Source organism: Mesoplodon bidens, assembly GCF_964165515.1.
Source record: "Mesoplodon bidens genome assembly, chromosome: 15".
Taxonomy (NCBI): Eukaryota; Metazoa; Chordata; class Mammalia; order Artiodactyla; family Ziphiidae; genus Mesoplodon; species Mesoplodon bidens.
Window position 1 is genome coordinate 36219851 of NC_138171.1, and position 17429 is coordinate 36237279.

General features: G+C 51.4%; 1 protein-coding gene across 15 annotated transcripts in view; it reads left to right on the forward strand.

Annotated features, from left to right (window-relative positions):
- Positions 1-17429, forward strand: part of CUX1 (cut like homeobox 1) — a 374908-nt gene that overhangs the window by 69824 nt on the left and 287655 nt on the right. For all 15 annotated transcript variants that reach the window (XM_081255634.1, XM_081255632.1, XM_081255622.1 and 12 more), the window contains exon 2: positions 11080-11190. In XM_081255634.1, coding sequence (XP_081111760.1) covers positions 11080-11190 — 111 coding nt within the window. The remainder of the gene's footprint in view (positions 1-11079; positions 11191-17429) is intronic.

Below are 17429 nucleotides of genomic sequence, written 5' to 3' on the forward strand. Positions count from 1 at the left end.
ACTGGGTTTGATTCACAGCCTGCGTCTGCGCCGGCAGATGTTTGTGGCCGGGGCAGCCCCGGCAGAGAGCGAGTGAGCTGCAGGGCGGTGGATGGCTTTGCCGCCAAGTGTTTTCCCAGAGAAGTGGAAGGGAACCTTTGCCAGAGTGGCTGGTGCCCTAACAAATTGATTCCTGCCAAACAATAGAAATAAATATTTTCAACAGACAGAAATTTTGGCTCTTAAAGTATTCAAATTAAAGGCTTATTTCTGAAACAAATACTTTAGGAGGAAAACATTTACCAGCGTAGATGAGATTGGAATCACTCCTTTTGGCAGTGGCATAATTATTTTTGAGATTAAAACACGTTTTTCCTGCTCCTGCCTCATTTTTAGCCCATGGCCTTGCCTCCTATTTCCTGGAGAAAGTCAAGTGCGTTAAGCTGGAGCTTGGGAAAGAGGCATTGCTGGGGTTTATTTACCTCAAGGAGCTTCGGCTTCCGTGGAGTTAGTTACCCAGAGCTGGATTCAGATCTCATTTCCAGCCACTTTGTGGTGTGATTTGGGCAAAGTCTGGTCATCTGATCATCAGTTTACTCAGTTTGTGAAATGGGGCAGCAGTCTCTGCTTTGTAGCAGTTAATCATGTTACCCTCAGAACCTGGAGAGTCCTTCTAGACTGTCGCTGTCCAGCAGAACTTCCCACGTTGATGGAATGGTCTGTGTCTGTGCCATCCGATACAGTTGTCAGTAGCCCTCAGCGTGCGGCTACTGCGACTGAGGAATTTGTAATTTAATTTCGAGTCACACGTGGCTAGTGGCCACTGTTTTGGAGAGTGCCTTTCCCATTCGTCCGCTTCACTCCACTAATTGGTCCCTGGTTCCAATTCATTGGTTGGCAGCGCAGCCCACTGGAGATCTCTCGAGTCTCTCTCTCGCCATTGTGAATCCGGGAGTTTAGGCGGATCTGTTCTCTCTGATGTCTGTCTCCTGTCCTGCAGCCAGACCAGTGGGCCAGTTGCACTGAGCTAGACGGGGAAATGAACGCTTTAGCCAAAGATCTCCCCCACCCCCCAACCAGATCAGCCTTCATGGACATTTAACATTTTAACAAGATTCCACTTAGTTTTGGAATTTGTCTTATAATGTATAGTAAGCATAAGAAGATTGAGAAAAGACACGGGGTCGAGGGCCTCTTCCTTGGGCATTTGTTAGCAAGTACGTCGCGTCCGCGCCCGGCCTTGGTCTCCTCATCTGTGACATGGGATTAGCCAAGCTCCTGTGGCTGCCTCTCCCCCAAGTGGGCTGAGGCCCACGGGACGGGGAGTGCCAGAGGCCCCCTCAGCAGGGGATGGCAGAGGCTGTGACCTGGGGGACAAGCAGAAGAAAAGAGACTTAACCCGGGAACCAGACGGCCAGAGGAGAAGGTGATAGCCCAGGAAAAGGAGACAACCAGACAGCAAGGACCAACCCTAGTGGCACCTTGGGGTGGGGGTGGAGGGTGGGGCATGTAAGGCTTTTGGGCTCCTTGGAGAAGTTTAAGATCAGAGAGGGAGAGAGCACTCCCGCCATTTGGAGCCTGAAAGGCTGAGGCTGCCAAGGCAGAATTTTGTTTTGCTTTGCCATGTGGCCAAAGAGCAAGTAAAGAATGCAACTTACGAAACAGACATAGTTGTAGTTCAGAACTGGGCAGATGGCGGCAGTTTCATTGGTTTCGATTAATAACAGAATCCTGTTAGTTAGGGTTAAAAGGTGTCCTTCCCTCTCCCTGCACAGGTCCTGGGCCACAGCGACCCAGGCCTCTGATCGCCTGTGTTTCATTATGCATCACCGAGATGCCGTCTCTCACATCTCACTGTTTAAATGAGAGTCTGGCAAGTATTACGTGTAGTGCAATGCTGGTTAGATACATCTGGCATTTTTGTCTCTGCGTAGTGGGTTTCCGACGGGGTGAAAAACAATAAGAAACAAAATCTTGTTCTCTCTTGAAATATCTCTGTGCCGAGGAATTCACAGAAAGGGTCGTAGCTTTTGTTAGGATGATGTATTTATTTTTGTTCAATTTTATTTTCTGAATAGGTAACGCATTCACTCGATCCAAAATCAGAGTTCTATTTAAAAACGTGAGAAATCTGCCCCCCACCTCTGTGCCAGCCCACCTTTAGATGAAAAGACCTCAGGCAGTAAGTGTATGTTGGAGTGAGTTGTTTCACTTGAATTTCTTAGATTGGGAATTAATATCAAGTCATCTCCCAGAATCAAGAAATATCGAGTACATACTAGATGTATGACACATACTTGACATATGATAACCTTTTCTTCAGAGTTAAAGGAACATGAGAAAATGATCTTTATTTGAGGTGGGCTCTAACATTCTCACTCGTACCAGGCATTTCATCTTATTTAATCCTCACAGCAGCTCTGTGTGTATCAGCGTTCCCGTTTCAGGTTAGAGGGCTGGCTTGGTCCAGAGCTAAAAGGTGGTGGGAGTCTGTATGCAGACTGGCCTCTGCGCTGCCCTGCCGGCTTCCCCACCCTCCCACCCAGTTCCTATAATCCCTGGCTGTTCTCTCTGCTTTCCCTGGGCACGGGGAACCCCACTGTGCTCTGTGAGACCCTGCCATTAGGTTGCCTTCTGTTCATTCGACTCTAAACTCCAAGACGGGAGAAGGCAGCTAACTACACCGTGCAGGTTTCCGCAAGGGTTGAAACAGTGTTTTTGATTAAGCCCCCAGACAACTAGAAACTTCAGCTGTAGGCAGTCCCTTGCACGTTCCCACGCCGCTTGGCCGTCCCCTGAGAACCTCAGGGTGTGATTAACCCAGAGAGCTCGCCTCCTGTCCGCCCAGCGCGCCCGCGTGTGCTGCCCTCCTGCTGCGTGCTGGGCTCTGCGCTGGCTGCCCCCAGGAGCTGTGCTTTCCCTGCCTGAGGGAAGATCCTCCTGGGACACCCTCTTGGGGAAGCAGACACAGGCCCTGCCAACAGGCCCGGGAGGAGCCTTAACAGCGAGCCCTCCACGTCTGCTTTGCTGCTCCCTATTTTACCCAAAGCACTGTTGGCACGGACTTTTCCTGTCCCTGTTTTTCCTGTTTCCTGTTCTCACGGTGGAGCTGTGATGACAGTGGCTTCCTCGGCTGCGGGGAGACCTTGCCCCGGCGCCTTCAGCAGAGATGAGCCCCTCGTAGCCAGATGATCCTAATTCTTAGAAAAATGGTACCATCCAAGGAGCCACCCATGGTCCTTTGAAGCTGAGCCAGAGGAGGGTGTGGGTCTCCTCCAGGTGCCCCTGCCCTCCCTCCTCATCCGTTCTTGCCTTCAAGAAGTTGCCTCTGTCAACTTGTCCCCTTCGTCCACAGCCTCTTGAACTGTTCTAGACTGTTCTCTTTCATTCAAGGGTCAGTGCTTGGGCCGGCCTTTTTCTGGCAGCCTCCCTCTTTCCGACTGGAAGCCTTGCTGTCTGCAGTTCTTAAATTTGTGCCCTCCCCCTTTGTTGGTCCCTCTGTCCGGTGTGCATCCTTGCCCACCCCAGAATTCTCTCAAAGGTGCTATTATTTTCATGAAGCTGTTTCTGATTTTTTTTTCCCCAAGCAGAAGTAATCTCTCTTCCTTTGAACCCTTTTGCACATACTCTGAACTTCTGTTGGAGCATTTAGTTTATTTTGCCATTCTTTTTCTTTCTCCTTGTTTTTTTCTTTTTTTTTTTTTTTTAGCTTACTCTTTCCTTTGGCAAATTCTGACTACAGTAGTCCCTCGGTCTCCATGGGGATTTGCTCAAGTCCCTTAAATAATATGGCATAATATTTGCATATAATCTAAGTACGCCCTCCCGTATACTTTAAACCCTCTCTACATTACTTATACTACCTTATACAACGTAAATGCTGTGTAAATAGTTGCGGGATTGTGGTGAATTCTAGTTTTGCTTTTTGGAACTTTCTGGACATTTTTTTTCCTCGAATATTTTCAATCCCTGGTGGATTGAATCCTTGGATGCAGTGCCCACAGGTACGGAGGGCCGACCACGATGTGCCCCAGCACCAGGTGAAGTGAGCAAAAACAGTTCTTCCCAGAGCTTACAGCCTATGGGGTGCCCAGAGTTAAACAAGCACCCAGGCCAATACGTAATTGCAGACAGGCACAGTTTAGGGAGCTGGGTGCACTCCTTCTGGGGCGGGAGGGGCATGAGGGGCAGGGGAGGCTGTGTTTGAGCAGAGATCCGACAGGTTCCATAGGAGAGAGAAAGGAAAGTCTTCCAAGCAGAGGGAAGAGCCTGCGCTGAGGGCCTGAGGTGAGTGAGGGGCCTGGTGGTCCCTGGTGGTCTCACCAAGGCCCCCTGGGAAGCCCCTGAAGGCTTTTGAGCAGGGATGACAGGTCCCCTTTCCTGCAGGCTGTGTGTGTGTCCTGGTGACCTTATAGCTGTGTGGCGATCAACACCCATGAGGGGACAAGGGCACCTTGGTCTGGCATCGAGGGACCCTCCTTGAAGCCCCCTGTACACACGCCAACACCTCCAGCCATCCTGCCTTTGGTTGCTCTGCTTTTCTCCATTTGTTCCCCTTTCCTGCACTGCCTGCCTTCTGTTGATATTCTCTCCTGGGCCGCGTGCAAGTCCATCTAATTCTGTAGGACTGTGGCTTCCTGGGTGGGGATGCTGACTGCTGGCCCGCAGCCTGACATCACGTGACAGAACACTGTAGCCAGAATTCAGATCCTTGTATCGCCCGGTAGTGAATCAAAGACTGTGAGTGGGAAAGTGATGGGTAAAAATGAAGTGTCTGAAGGAACACTTGGGAGATACAGGGTCAGACTTGGTTCCCTACCTAAACTTATAAAATAAGTGGGAACATTAACGTTTCCCTAGGGAATTCTGCAAGGTTCTCCTTGAAACAGAGACCATCATCTGTCCACACACCTGGGAACAGGACAAAACGCACTTCCTGCAGGACCGCATGAGGGCTTTGCTGGGAATGAGGCATTCATAGGCTCTTATCAGTCCTTCAAAGCCCATGTATCATTATAGGGGAAAAAATGAGATTTTAAGATAAATGTTTACTTTTTAGGAGTGGTCATTACATTTATGTGTACAAAATCCACAAGATACAAAAGGGTACACAGTGAAAGGACGTCCCAACCCCCCACAGGGCCCCCCGCCCATTCATCTTCCCCAGTATGAGGAATGGCACCAGGATCTTGAACCTGGGGTGCCTTCCAGAGCGATATCGTGTATGAGGAGAGAGAGACAGAGAGAGAGAGAGAGAGAGAGAGAGAGAGAGAGAGAGATCTTGAACCTGGGGTGCCTTCCAGAGCGATATCGTGTATGAGGAGGGAGAGAGAGAGAGAGAGAGAGAGAGAGAGAGAGAGGGAGGGAGGGAGGGAGGGAGGGAGAGGGAGGGAGGGAGGGAGGGAGGGAGGGGGGAGAGAGAGAGAGAGAGAGAGAGAGAGAGAGAGAGAGAGAGAGAGAGAGAGTGTGTGTGTGTGTGTGTGTGTGTGTGTCTCTCTCTCTCTCTCTCTCTCTCTCTCTCTCTCTCTCTCTCACACAGTGGATGTCCTGTAACTCAACACAGTGTGTCCATTCTAGCCCCAGCCCCCTCTCAGCAGCCCTTTCACCACTTCTGTGCCCAAGCCAGCCTCCCTGGGGGGACCTGACCTGGGTCCTGCTCCATCTAAGCCCCCTTTCATGGTCTCTGACAGCACTAGTCACAACCAGAAGTTGTACTGGGGATTCGCTGAGCCCAGAGGAGGAGGAGGAGGTGTGGAGGGTGACCTGCGGACTCAGGCCAACCTGTACACAGGCCCCAGCCGAGATGGGCATCTTTCACAAAAACCTGGAGCCCTTTCTTGCTGGCAGTGTGTCCTGCCTTATCTAACCCTCTGCCTGTTTTCATTCCACCAGCCTGGTCCCCTCTGTCTTGTCGCTCTTCCATGCCTGCCTAGTTTCCTCGGCTGGACTGTGGGTACCTGGAGGTCAGGGTCAACTTCCAATTCACCTGTGCATCCCTGGAGCCCCCGGCTTAGTTGGGGATACTGGTGGCAGAATGCATTCTAGCCTGAGGTCAAGCGTGTGGCTCTGATAGTACAGGAAAACTCCCCTCGATGGAGTGTTCACCATGCCTCAAGGTGGACATGCATTACCTTAGTTATCTCCAGGGAGGGGACATCACTGACCCAAACCACATAGGTTATATCAAAGGGGTGGAGCCTGGAATCCAAACCAGGGTTCTCTAAGGCCACTGTCTGAAGGGTCTCCAGATGTTCCGTGTAGGAGGCCAGGGAGGGGGTGATGGAAGGAGGCCGGTGGGTGGGCTTGGGGCTTTCACCCCTTTCTAGTCAGAGTAGCTTCCATTTGTCCAGTGATTCCATTGCAGGAAACGAAACAGAAAATGTTCCAAGGCCTACTTCATGCAGAAACCATGGCTGGCCTTCCCCTTTCTGCACAAGTGCTCTCTCTCCATTTTCCCTAATAAAGCCACTTTAAGTTCTTATATAGGATTTGCTGTTAATTAGTTGACAGATAAGCCCTGAAGAAGCCTCAGATGAACCCACTCTTTGAGTCAAAGTTAGTGACAGTGAAAAGACAATATACTTCACTCGCATCTCTGATGCAGTTGACTGGTGTGTTTTCCCCACCAGCCCGGGGGCCCTGGGGGCAAAGAGGGCCTGTGTGCATCTGCTCAGAGCACTGGCAGGCCTGGCTTGGGGGCCTCAGGGAGAGAGGATCTCACAAATATTGTGGCAGCATTGCAGAGACACACACACACACACACACACACACACACACCCATTTAAAACCAACAGCTAACCATTCACTTTAAAGGCCAGAGGTTCCAAACTGATCGTTGATTAAGAGACATGTTTTCTTTGGGAGACACTTCCCCCAAAGTTTCTTTTAAATAGGCAGCTGCATGGTCGCTTTTTATTTGTGTGTGTGTTAGTAAGCCTTTAATACTTGGCTGAGAGGCTGGAGTTCAGGCAGAGAGAAACTTCCAGTGTTGGGAGCTCTGCCCTTTGAGGATCTGTCAGAAATGGAGAAAAAGCATCCCAGAAATCAAAGTCAGTGAGGAAAACAGGATTGCAGCGTCCACAGCTCTTGGGGCAGTTCCCCAGTTTCATGGGGTGAGGTGTCCAAAGCCAGAGGTCTTTCCCTGGACCTTGTCGCCCCCTGATATCAGTCATCCCATGACGACTTTGAAAGAAAACCCCAGAGTTTCTGCAGCCAGGTGCCGTCCTTGCAAGATGCTTTGTTGTTACCATTTCTAGCTCTTTCGGCCTAGTTGGAAATGCCCCTGTTCAGAGCCCATGGGTTTGCTACCAGTTTCCGTCACCTGGCACCTGGGGTTGCCAGGTGTTTCCGGCAGGAGAACAGTTGTGAACAGTTCAGAGAGGACACCCTCCTCTGCCCTTCCCTGGGAAGGTTGGGGCTTGACTGAGTGGTGTTTTTGGTGACTGGCCACCTCCTACTCGTCTGTAAGCCCTGAGACTGGCCAGCATGCAGCACGTTGTGCAAGAAACAGCTGTTGTTTTGACAAAGGACACACTTGCCTCACTTTTTGAATCACCAGAGTGAGTCAGGGGTCATCTATCCCAGGCCTCTGTCCCTGGGCAGGTGGACACGGAGACCACGCACACTCATATATGGGGACGCAGCACGTAAAATATGTTTGTGTAACTATATGTGTGTGCATTTTTTTCACATTAGCAGATTTTAAATATATAAAAATTAATATATATTGCGACTTTTCCAATCAGGTAATTCATATACATAGCAAAATAGCCAAAAGATACATGAAGAGCAAGTCCCCTCCTCCCCGGGCCTCCTCAGAGCCAAGCACGGTTTCAAGTTTCTCCATCTTTCTAGAGACAAGCAAAGCATATGCAAACATGCGTATAGATACTCTTTTAAACAATGTAGCATTGTTTTGCACTTTGCTTTTTTTTTGCTTAAATATATCTTGAATATCATTCCATCTCATATTGTGTGTATGTAGGATTGCATTTTTGCAAAATAGTTCTTGAGTGGATATGCCAATACACTATGTGCTATTGCTGGACATTGAGGTTGGTTCTATGCTTTTTTTTGTTTGTTTGGTTTTTGGGTTTTTTTTGTTCTTTGTGAATTTTTTTAAAATACATTTCATTTATTTATTTGTTTATTTAGGCTGCGTTGGGTCTTCGTTGCTGCGAGCGGGCTTTCTCTAGTTGTGGTGAGCGGGGGCTACTCTTCATTGCGGTGCGGTGGCTTCTCTTGTTGCGGAGCACGGGCTCCAGGTGCATGGGCTCAGTAGTTGTTGCTCGAGGGCTCTAGAGTGCAGGCTCAGTAGTTGTGGTACACGGGCTTAGTTGCTCCGCGGCATGTGGGATCTTCCCGGACCAGGGCTCGAACCCGTGTCCCGTGCATTGGCAGGCGGATTCTTAACCACTGCACCACCAGGGAAGCCCCCCTTTGTGAATTTTTGATGCCTTTCAGATGTGGGGACTCTCTGTGCTCCTTGTTACATGTGACCAGTGACTCAGGGGCTGAGGGTTCTGTATTTTAGACCCCCACTGCCACTCCCCTGAAACATTCATTTCCCTTGTTAATGGATCATTATATGTGACATTTGGAGGATAGACTGGCTGGGTAGATAATAAAACAGTATTGGGCTTATGTTTCATAGCCATCTCCTGCCTCTGTGTTGTCCCCAGAGCCTTGATGTCCTCCAGGACTGAGACTGTGAGCCCTGAACCTGAGCAGCCAGACCCAGCGTGGCAGAGGCTCATGCTCGGTGGGTGGCGGCACCCGGTGCACTTTGGAGAGCCCTGTTGGTTTCTCACTCGGGCCTGCATATGTCTGCACGCGTGGCGAAGGGGGTGTGGGATGCCCCCCACGTCCCCCCTCTCCCCACCCCGGCCCGCCGCCTGGGTCCCTGCCTGCCAGCAGCAGGTCACCTCGGGCGCCCTGGCCTTGCTACCCCATGATAGGGGTGGGTCAGTTTCCCTTCCATCAAGTGACCTGTGCCAGGTTCAGCCCTCCACAGTCAGGCTTTCTGATGGATCTGCCCATGGAACCCCTTGATGCCGGGCTGGGACAGACCTCAGAGTGAGAGGTGGGGGGACCGAGGGGCCCAGGGAGGCCCACAGACCGTGTGCTCTTCGACATCTCCTGCAGTGCTGCCCCCATGGTCCCCGAGTTCTTCCCACTAGGTCTGGGACCCTGCAGTCAGCCGTGTGCCTCCAGCATCCAGCACCTGTCGGCAGAAGTCACCAGACACCCTCTGATTAAGTGACCCCTCCCACCCACCCCCCCGCCCCAGGAAGTAGGGTCTTCACTGAAAGCTCTTTGTTTTTCTCTAAGTTTTCTGCATCTGTGTGTGATTGGAACCAAACATCAACTTTACTTTTTTTGTCGTATTTCAATATTGGCTTTTTACCCCCTTTCTTGAAATCTCCTTTTATAACTTCTGCTGCTGCTGCTTAAATATAGATGTCTAAGTCCTCCTCCTTACCAGATTGTTTATATTTTTGAGAAGCCTTCTGCTTATCTGCGATTGCTCTCTCCTCTGTCTCCATCCCCACGCTGCCACATTGGTTTCAGTTGCTCTTTTTTTCCCCCCTGCCTTCACTTGACTGGGATGTGTTTCAAATGTGGTCTATCAAAATGTGCAGTGTTTCCCTCTTTTCTGCAGTAGCTTTGACATCTGTTCTTGAATCCGAGCCCACGTTATTCTTTTGGACTTGCTTGCCCAAGAATTGCCGCAATGCCAGAAGCGCGGAAGGAGGGAGAGAGTGTGGTGTGGTGGCATCTCCCCCACCCCCTTGTTCCTCCCCCCAACCCCCCACCCCTTTAAAAACTCTCTGCCATTTCCAAGTTGACAGCACCCTAGATGTTTGTTCCAGCACTCTGCCGCCCCGTCTGGCAGCGGTCCACCCTGTAGCGGAATGAACGAAGTGCTCAGCAGCAGGGCTCGCAGACGTCTTTGGTTACTTCCGCCAAAAAGGAAGCCGGGTGGGTGGAGGGTGGGTGTAGAAAGCCTCTTGGCTTCCTGGATGTCTGTGCATGGATCTTCAGCTTGGAGTTTCCTCGCCTTCCCTAGCTCTGCTGGGCCTCGGGGCGACGGGCTGTACCACTGAGAAGCCACTTGGAGCCGCCGCTTGCATCCTAAGCAGAATGTGCCCGTGTGTGTCTTCAGTAGCCAAAGCCACCCAGCACGAAAATGCGACTCTCGGTGGCTTTGGGAATGTGTCCTTGTACTCCTGCTGTCCGCCCAGGACACCACCCTCCTGGGCCCATCTGCCGCAGGCTTGTTTCAAGTGGAGCCTCTTGGCTGCTCCTCCCAGAGCTTCCAACGCTAGGACACAGGTTCTCTGATGCTCTGCGTGCCGGTTTGTTCTATGTGACAGAGGCCCACCCACTCCTGGTGGTTCTCAGAGGCTCAGGGGCAAGTCTAAGGGTTGGGGGATAACACTGTTTCCAGGTGCCTCATTTCCCAAGTTGACACGACGCTGGAGATCCTTATTCTTGGGACTTGCCTCTTAAGGTCCCTTTTGAAAACAACTAACAGGTCCTGAACATGATGTCTGGCCTCTAGTAAGCCCACAATAAGTATCTGTTGAACAAAAGCAAATCAGATGTGACTACAGAAGATGCCAGGCCCAGAGAGTCAGACAGGATGCCCTGGGGAGCAGCCTGGAATCAAGCAGCAGGACTGGGGCCCAGAGACGTGGCAGGAAAGACGCTCGTGAAGAGCAGAAGCGAGTGACTCCGGGGAGGGGTGGTGTTTGGGCACTCGCCTGACTCTGGTTTTAGCCAAGAAAAAATGCATCCGCGTGTTCTGTCATAGGAGCAGTCACTTGTGTTGCGCCTGTTGATACACAGCATGTCAAACCGAGCGGGTTTGGTTTTTTCAAACCAGTCAGTGCACAGGGGCGGATGGGAGCCTCCTGGTGGTGCTCCCGTCCCTTTCCGCTGGCCCCCAGCCCCTCCTGGGCCACGAGGTGGTGATCCCTGGAGCCACGGGCTCCCCCACCGTCCCGCCACCCGGTGCCCTGGTCAGGTGCAAATGTGCTCTCCTGCGGTACAAAGTGCAATTACAATCTCGCCTTCCCTTTTTGTTTCTCTCTGCAGAGGGAACTCGATGCCACCGCAACAGTATTGGCGAACCGGCAGGATGAAAGCGAGCAGTCGAGAAAGCGGCTCATCGAGCAGAGCCGAGAGTTCAAGAAGAACACTCCAGAGGTGAGCAGCATCTCCCTCCCTGGCTCTCAAGGGAGGGGGCCTCTTACCGTCCTAGCGCACATTCGGAGGGTGTGTCGTAAGCGTTTCATTCCTAGCAGACAGGGCCGTCTGCTCCTTCCTTTCGGCTGCCCTTGGCCTCATCAGCGAGCCCCTTTGCGGGCTGGGGACCAGATTGATGCCCGAGTGAATTCTAGATGCAGATGCTGAACCAGCTGGGGAGCCAGGGGCGGGACCCCAGCCCCTCCGTGCCCGTGTGCTCATGTCTGTAGGCAGGACCTCACCCCGGGTCCTTAGGGAGCGTGAGTATAGGGACAGAGCCGGGTGGCAGGGCCTCAGAGGGGCACCTGCAGGCTGCATGCATCCAAGGATGCAGTATGCTGACGCTTCTTGCGAAACAGACATTTAGTCTGGTCTGGCCTTTTACTTGCCTCTGTGTTTCCTGAAATATGCTTTAAAGGGCATTGGAAATGTGCTCTTCGTGAGCTCCTCTAATTTTTCTTTTTTGGAAGTATGTGTTCAGAGGACAGTGTTGAGAGTGGCTGGGGCAGCCTTTTCCTGTCCTATTTTCTTGGTCCCTTGTTCCCTGAGTCCTTATCAAAGGCTTCAGAAGAAAGAAAAAGACAGGAGAGTTTTACAGACAGTTGAGCAGACGTGAGGATTGCTTTCCGTGAGCTTCTGCCAGTTGGACCCACAGTGGTTCTTGTGCCATGGGCTCGTACCCAAGCCTCCTGCACCCTCCACTCAGGTGTGAGTGCGTGGCGGGTGTTCAGAGCTTCAACCCTGGCTCCCAGGCCTCCAGATTCTTCCATGGAGAACAAAGGAACAGGCCTGGAAGAAAAGCTGCTTTCTGGGAGGATGCTTCTAACTTTTATAATAGTCCTGGAAAATGATGTGTGAATTGAATTTGCTTAAAAGTGGACCCATTTTAAGTGCTCCAAAGGAGCTTGCTGTTTAAGGGAGTGTTATTGTGAATCATTTGGGGAAACAAGGAATTAACCCTCTATTTTCAGAATAAGTATTTTAGGAGAAAAAATCGTGGTAGTCCAGTGGAAAGAAATAAGGCTCTAGGGGCAGACCCACCTAAGGGTTTTAAATTTTAGATTCATTGCTTACCCTCTCCACCCCACCCTGCCCTGAAACGTGGATCTTCCGTGTTGTATCAGGACCAGACACGCGGGTCAGAGTGATTCAGGCTTGGGGGTTGCTGTCCTCCATGCCGCTGGGGGGTTGGGGGTGGACTGCTGGTCTCCACGTTCCACCTCGTCATGTCATGAGCAAAGGCAGGATCAGAGAAGGCAGTCGAGCGACAGGCCACCTTCCTCCTCTTGGGCTGCTCAGGGCAGACCTTCCCGGAGGGTCTCGCCGCGGGGTTTCTTGCACTCTTGTCTTTGACTTTGTTTCCCTAGACCAGCCCGGGTCAGGTGTGCCTCTCGATCCACCTTCAGCACTGATCCAGCAACTAGCTGTCACCGCTGTCCTGTGTTCTCACTGCCCTTCCCTTGGTGACCATATGTCCAGGGGTGGCCATAGAAAAATCTAAAAAAGAAGGGCAATGTCATGCTTCTGAGGTGTCAGACAGCAGTAGGTAAATATAATTCATCCTGTGAGGAAGTGCCGTGGAGAGAACTGGATTCCTGGGTGTTCCACTTGGGTCCCAAGGTCCTGTCAGCTAAAGGTGGTGCCAGCCGAGGAAGGGCGTGTCCCCTCCGGCCACCTCGGGCTCAGCGACCGGGCCCCGTCCCTCCATTGACATCTAAACAGGGCTCGTCTGGCAGGAACTGGCCGCCGGCTCCCATCCATGGCCTGTGTTGAATCCCAAGCCAGTTACTTGACGAAACCTAGCCTCAAACTTTGCATTTTATCTTCTAATCCCAGTAAATGGAAGAGGCTTGGGGAGGAGCAGCCTGATGGGGAAAAGCCATTTGGGGCATTGCTTTCCAGGGCACGTTTTGTTTGCTTGTTTGTTCTTGATTTTTTTTAAATTTGTTTTTATTTTTATTGGGCTATAGGATATGGGTTGGGAGATATCTCTGCAGGTTTTGCCAGGGCACGTTTTTAGACACCGTCTTCCACGGAGGAGGGGACGCAGAACCCTGCCTGGAAGGGATGGACGTTGCCATCCTGCTTGTCCCTGGCTCGGGCTGGTGCCCTCTCGGGCTCCTCCTGCCACAGTCAGGAGGCCTCGCTGCGGCATAGATTTCCAAGATGCGTGGAAGGGTGAAGCCACTCACCGGCTCTCGCCCTGATGGCTCCCCTGCGTTTCCCAGTCCCGGACCCATCCTTGAATTTGGTGTGGGGTTCCCATGGGAACTGGAGGCAAGACCCTGTAGAGAAGACAGGTTCACCTATGCTGCCAGCCATCCAGAGTCTTCTGTAGATTTGGAAACCTCTTAAGGCTGCAGTGGAGGTGGGGGTGGGTAGCGTCAGCGAGGTCCTCCGGGGTACATGATGGCGGTACTTAGGGGTCCTATGGTATGGGAGTGTCTGGGGGCTCTGACGAGTGTGGGGCCTGGGACCCAGGTCAGGTATCGGGGTCATCACCTTGTTTGGAGCTTCAGTCCAGAGGAGCCTGACCCGTCTGTGACATCAGTCATTTCTTCTGATTATTAAACAACTGAGGACAGATTAACACTTACTGTCGAGGGAACACTTCTGGCAATAGGACGTGTGAAGATGAAGGTTGCTTAGAACTTTGTTCTCAGGGGTAAAAAAAAAAAAGTTGGCTTGTTGACGGGGGTGCATCTCTGGGTGTGGACACAGACCGGCATCCTCATGCCTCACACAGTCAACTGAGTGAGGACCAGGCTGGCAGGGCAGAGCCAGGGCCCTTGGTCTTGCTGGCGTCACACCAAGTGCGTTGATTCTGGATGAAAAGCCTGATGTCCCTCTTTGTTCTGGGAAAGGAGAAACTGTCCTCCCAGTGTCTGTTGAGTGTCTAGTAAGTCTGTTAGGCAGGTTCAGGCTTCAAGGGGCAGTCAGAGGTGAGTGAAGCTGTCTGCCGACAGGGAGTTTGTGTTTTTCTGGACTGGTGCTGCCCAAGGGCAACTGGGAAAGCCCGGGTCCAGGAGCAGGAGTGTGTGTGTGTGGACATGGGCGGGTCAGTGCCCACCCCACCAGCCAGGAGCACAAGAGGCACCGCGGAGGCCGGAGCCTTGAAGATTTTTTGTTTAGAATGAAGTTCTTTCAGTTTCAGTTTTATGTCATTAAAAGAATACATTCCTAGTCAATTGATATTCTTGCTTCTGTCTTTTTAAACTCAAAATTGTAGTTAATCTGAAGGAGATGCAGTTACTCTGCATATGAAGTTTCATGCCTTCCTTTGACTCAGAAAAGAGTCCCTTTCGAAGAAAAATGTTTTAAATTTGAATTTTGTGACTAAACATCCATTCGCTATTGAGTTTATGATTGATAATTGAACGTAAAAGACTGGGGGGGTATTTCTAGGTTGTTTCACTTTTTATATTTATTGCTGCAGGTGACTTACTGGCTGGTGTCATTGGGCAAATGACTTAACCTCCCAAAGTCTCAGTTTCATCATCTGTAAAAAGTGTAATTGGCAGGGCCCAGCTCACAGGGTAGCAATGTGTGTGTAGTGTTTGTGTGTGTATGGTATGTAGTGTGTGTAGTATGTAATGTATGTGTAGTAAGTAGTGTGTGTGTGGGGGGGGGAGAGCTCCACACAGGCCCAGCACCGAGAGTCTAGTACGTGTTTGTTAACGAGCATTAACTTGGAAAACATACTACGAAACACATGAGATACAGTTGTCTTCTGCTCCTCAAAGCCAGCTCAAGGAACTTAAAAAAAAAACAAAACCCACAACAAATAGAGGTTGTTTTCACCCAAAGTGTTCCAAAAGTTGGTGTGTAATAAGTTAATCATTTTACAAGTATTTTTGAGCACCTTCCATGTGCCAGATGGTTTGGCCCTGGGGATAAAATCCTATCCCCGTTCTTAAAAAGTTCCTTATATTCTTACCAAGCAAGTACGCCATCCTGATAAGGCATGTTAAGTATAGGACAGTGTCTCTGGAATCTTCTGAATGTAGACTCTCCCCCAGAAGCACTCTTAGATCAATGCTGGTAAATTCCAAGCTGCATGTGTCACAGTGATTCTTACTATAGGTGAGCAGGGCTGCTTTTTGATCCTTGGTTCTCAACCTTTGAAGCATTGGGGAAGGACCTGCCCCCTGAGAAATGCACACGTTTGCACATAGTTTCATTTCTTCTGGATCCCCTGAAACTCATCCAGGAGCCCCTGGCTTAATGCACAGCTGCAAGGCACGCGTTGGTGGTCTCAGTGGTCTCAGCGCACCACCCTGGGTGCTCTGTATGTGTCTCCCCTTTCACCTTCCTCCTAGTTGTGCCCAGACTGGGGTGGGGGGATGAAAGATGGGGGAAAGGGGCTGCATGAGAGATGAATGCTGAGGCCTTGACCTCTGGGCAGAGGCCACTGCACTTCGGCCCCTGGGCTGGATTTTGGGGACCGGGAGGTGGGTAGAGGAACTGGGCCACCCCCACTGATGAGGGGCCCTGCAGGCTGGCGGCAGGGGCAGGTGCCTCCATGCTGGGTGGCATGTTCTTCCTGCCCAAGGCTGGTGAAGAGCATGGCTAGGCTGGCGGCAGCTTTCTTGAAGCTCTTGAAGCCTGGTGGGGTTAGAACTGTGGGTTCAGTGCAGGCCAAAACCCCGTGCCTTTTGCTTTTCTGTTGCTTTGATCAGAGAGCCAGGGTGTGGGCGGGATTACAGTTGATGCCTCAGTGTTGATAAACCTAATGGCAGATTAGAGGACCAGGGATGTGGAGGACCCTGCCCAGACCCTCCTAGGGCACACACAGCTCCTTACTCCTGGAAACTGAGTTACTTCCCATGGTGGGTGGGGACGGAGATAGGGACAGCAACGCTAGGGTTTCATGATTCTACCTAGGAATTGCTTTTTTTCTTGGTTTTCTGTTTGGTTAACTTTTTTTTTTTTGCGGTACGCGGGCCTCTCACTGTTGTGGCCTCTCCCGTTGCGGAGCACAGGCTCCGGATGCGCAGGCTCAGCGGCCATGACTCACGGGCCCAGCCGCTCCGCGGCATGTGGGATCTTCCCGGACCGGGGCACAAACCCGTGCCCCCTGCATCAGCAGGCGGACTCTCAACCACTGCGCCACCAGGGAAGCCCTGGTTAACTTTTAAGTTTGCTCCTGGGACCAACGTTTGTCTTGACAAGGATCTCACAGCTGCTACTCGACCAGGCTGGGACTTGAAACCAGGCAGCCTGGCCCCTGAGTTGGTGCTTTTAGCTGCCTCCTCGATGGGCTGAGCATCTGGAGTGGTGCAGGCCCGCAGAGTCAGGTCACGGGAGGTTTGCAGGGTGTGCCGTCCCAGCTCAGCAGCTCCAGCTATTTGAATATGATGCTCAACTATCAGAAGAAGGGTCTTCAGTGTTAGATTAGACTTGCTTCCAGATGGAGCACAAGGGATGGTTTTCGTTTTGTTGCCTTTCTTTTCAACAACAGAAGAACCATCCTTCATGGGGAGGAGGAAAGGAAAACCTCTGACTGGAGATGCTGCAGTTTTATCATAAAACCATCTTTGGGCCTCATTTTTGTCTTGGCAGAGTGTCCAGCTCCTAACCCAGAATGTATCTTAGGCATCTGACTGTCAGCCTTTGCTGGATTAATCTATGTTTCCTATGAAAGGGGTCACATCTCTTCCATGAGGTTTAAAACTCAGCTGCAATTCAGGAGCTCTGCTTGGTCATTTTTTCCCCTGATGTATTTTTGCCTCAACATTTCTTGCTCTCTTGAGTGTTAATCCTCGTGACACCTGGTCCACCAGGCTCACATCCTGGGTCTGTTTCCCACATTTCTCCTGCGCAAACGCACGTGGCCTCTTTCTCCCGTCACCATCTCTCGCTCCCGTCGTGACACAGACAGAGCTCAGTCCCCGCCCTGACTGGGGCTCGGCTCCCCGACCACCCTCGATCCCCAATGGGGAAGATGGCCCTGGGCCTGGCGCCACCCACAGCCTTACAGCCCCGCCTCCCGGGTCAGCAGGCCTGGCTCCGTGAAGGGAACGTTCTCTTTCCTGCTGACATAACCGCCTGTTCACGGGCGTTCATTTCCTGAGCGCCAGAATCTTAATTTGCCCTCTCTGTCTCTGGCTGGAGTGTTTTTCTGATTTTTACATTCTTAGGAAACCGTTATAGAATAGTCAGGAGTCGTCTTGACATACAACTCGGGAAGCTGTCTTGCA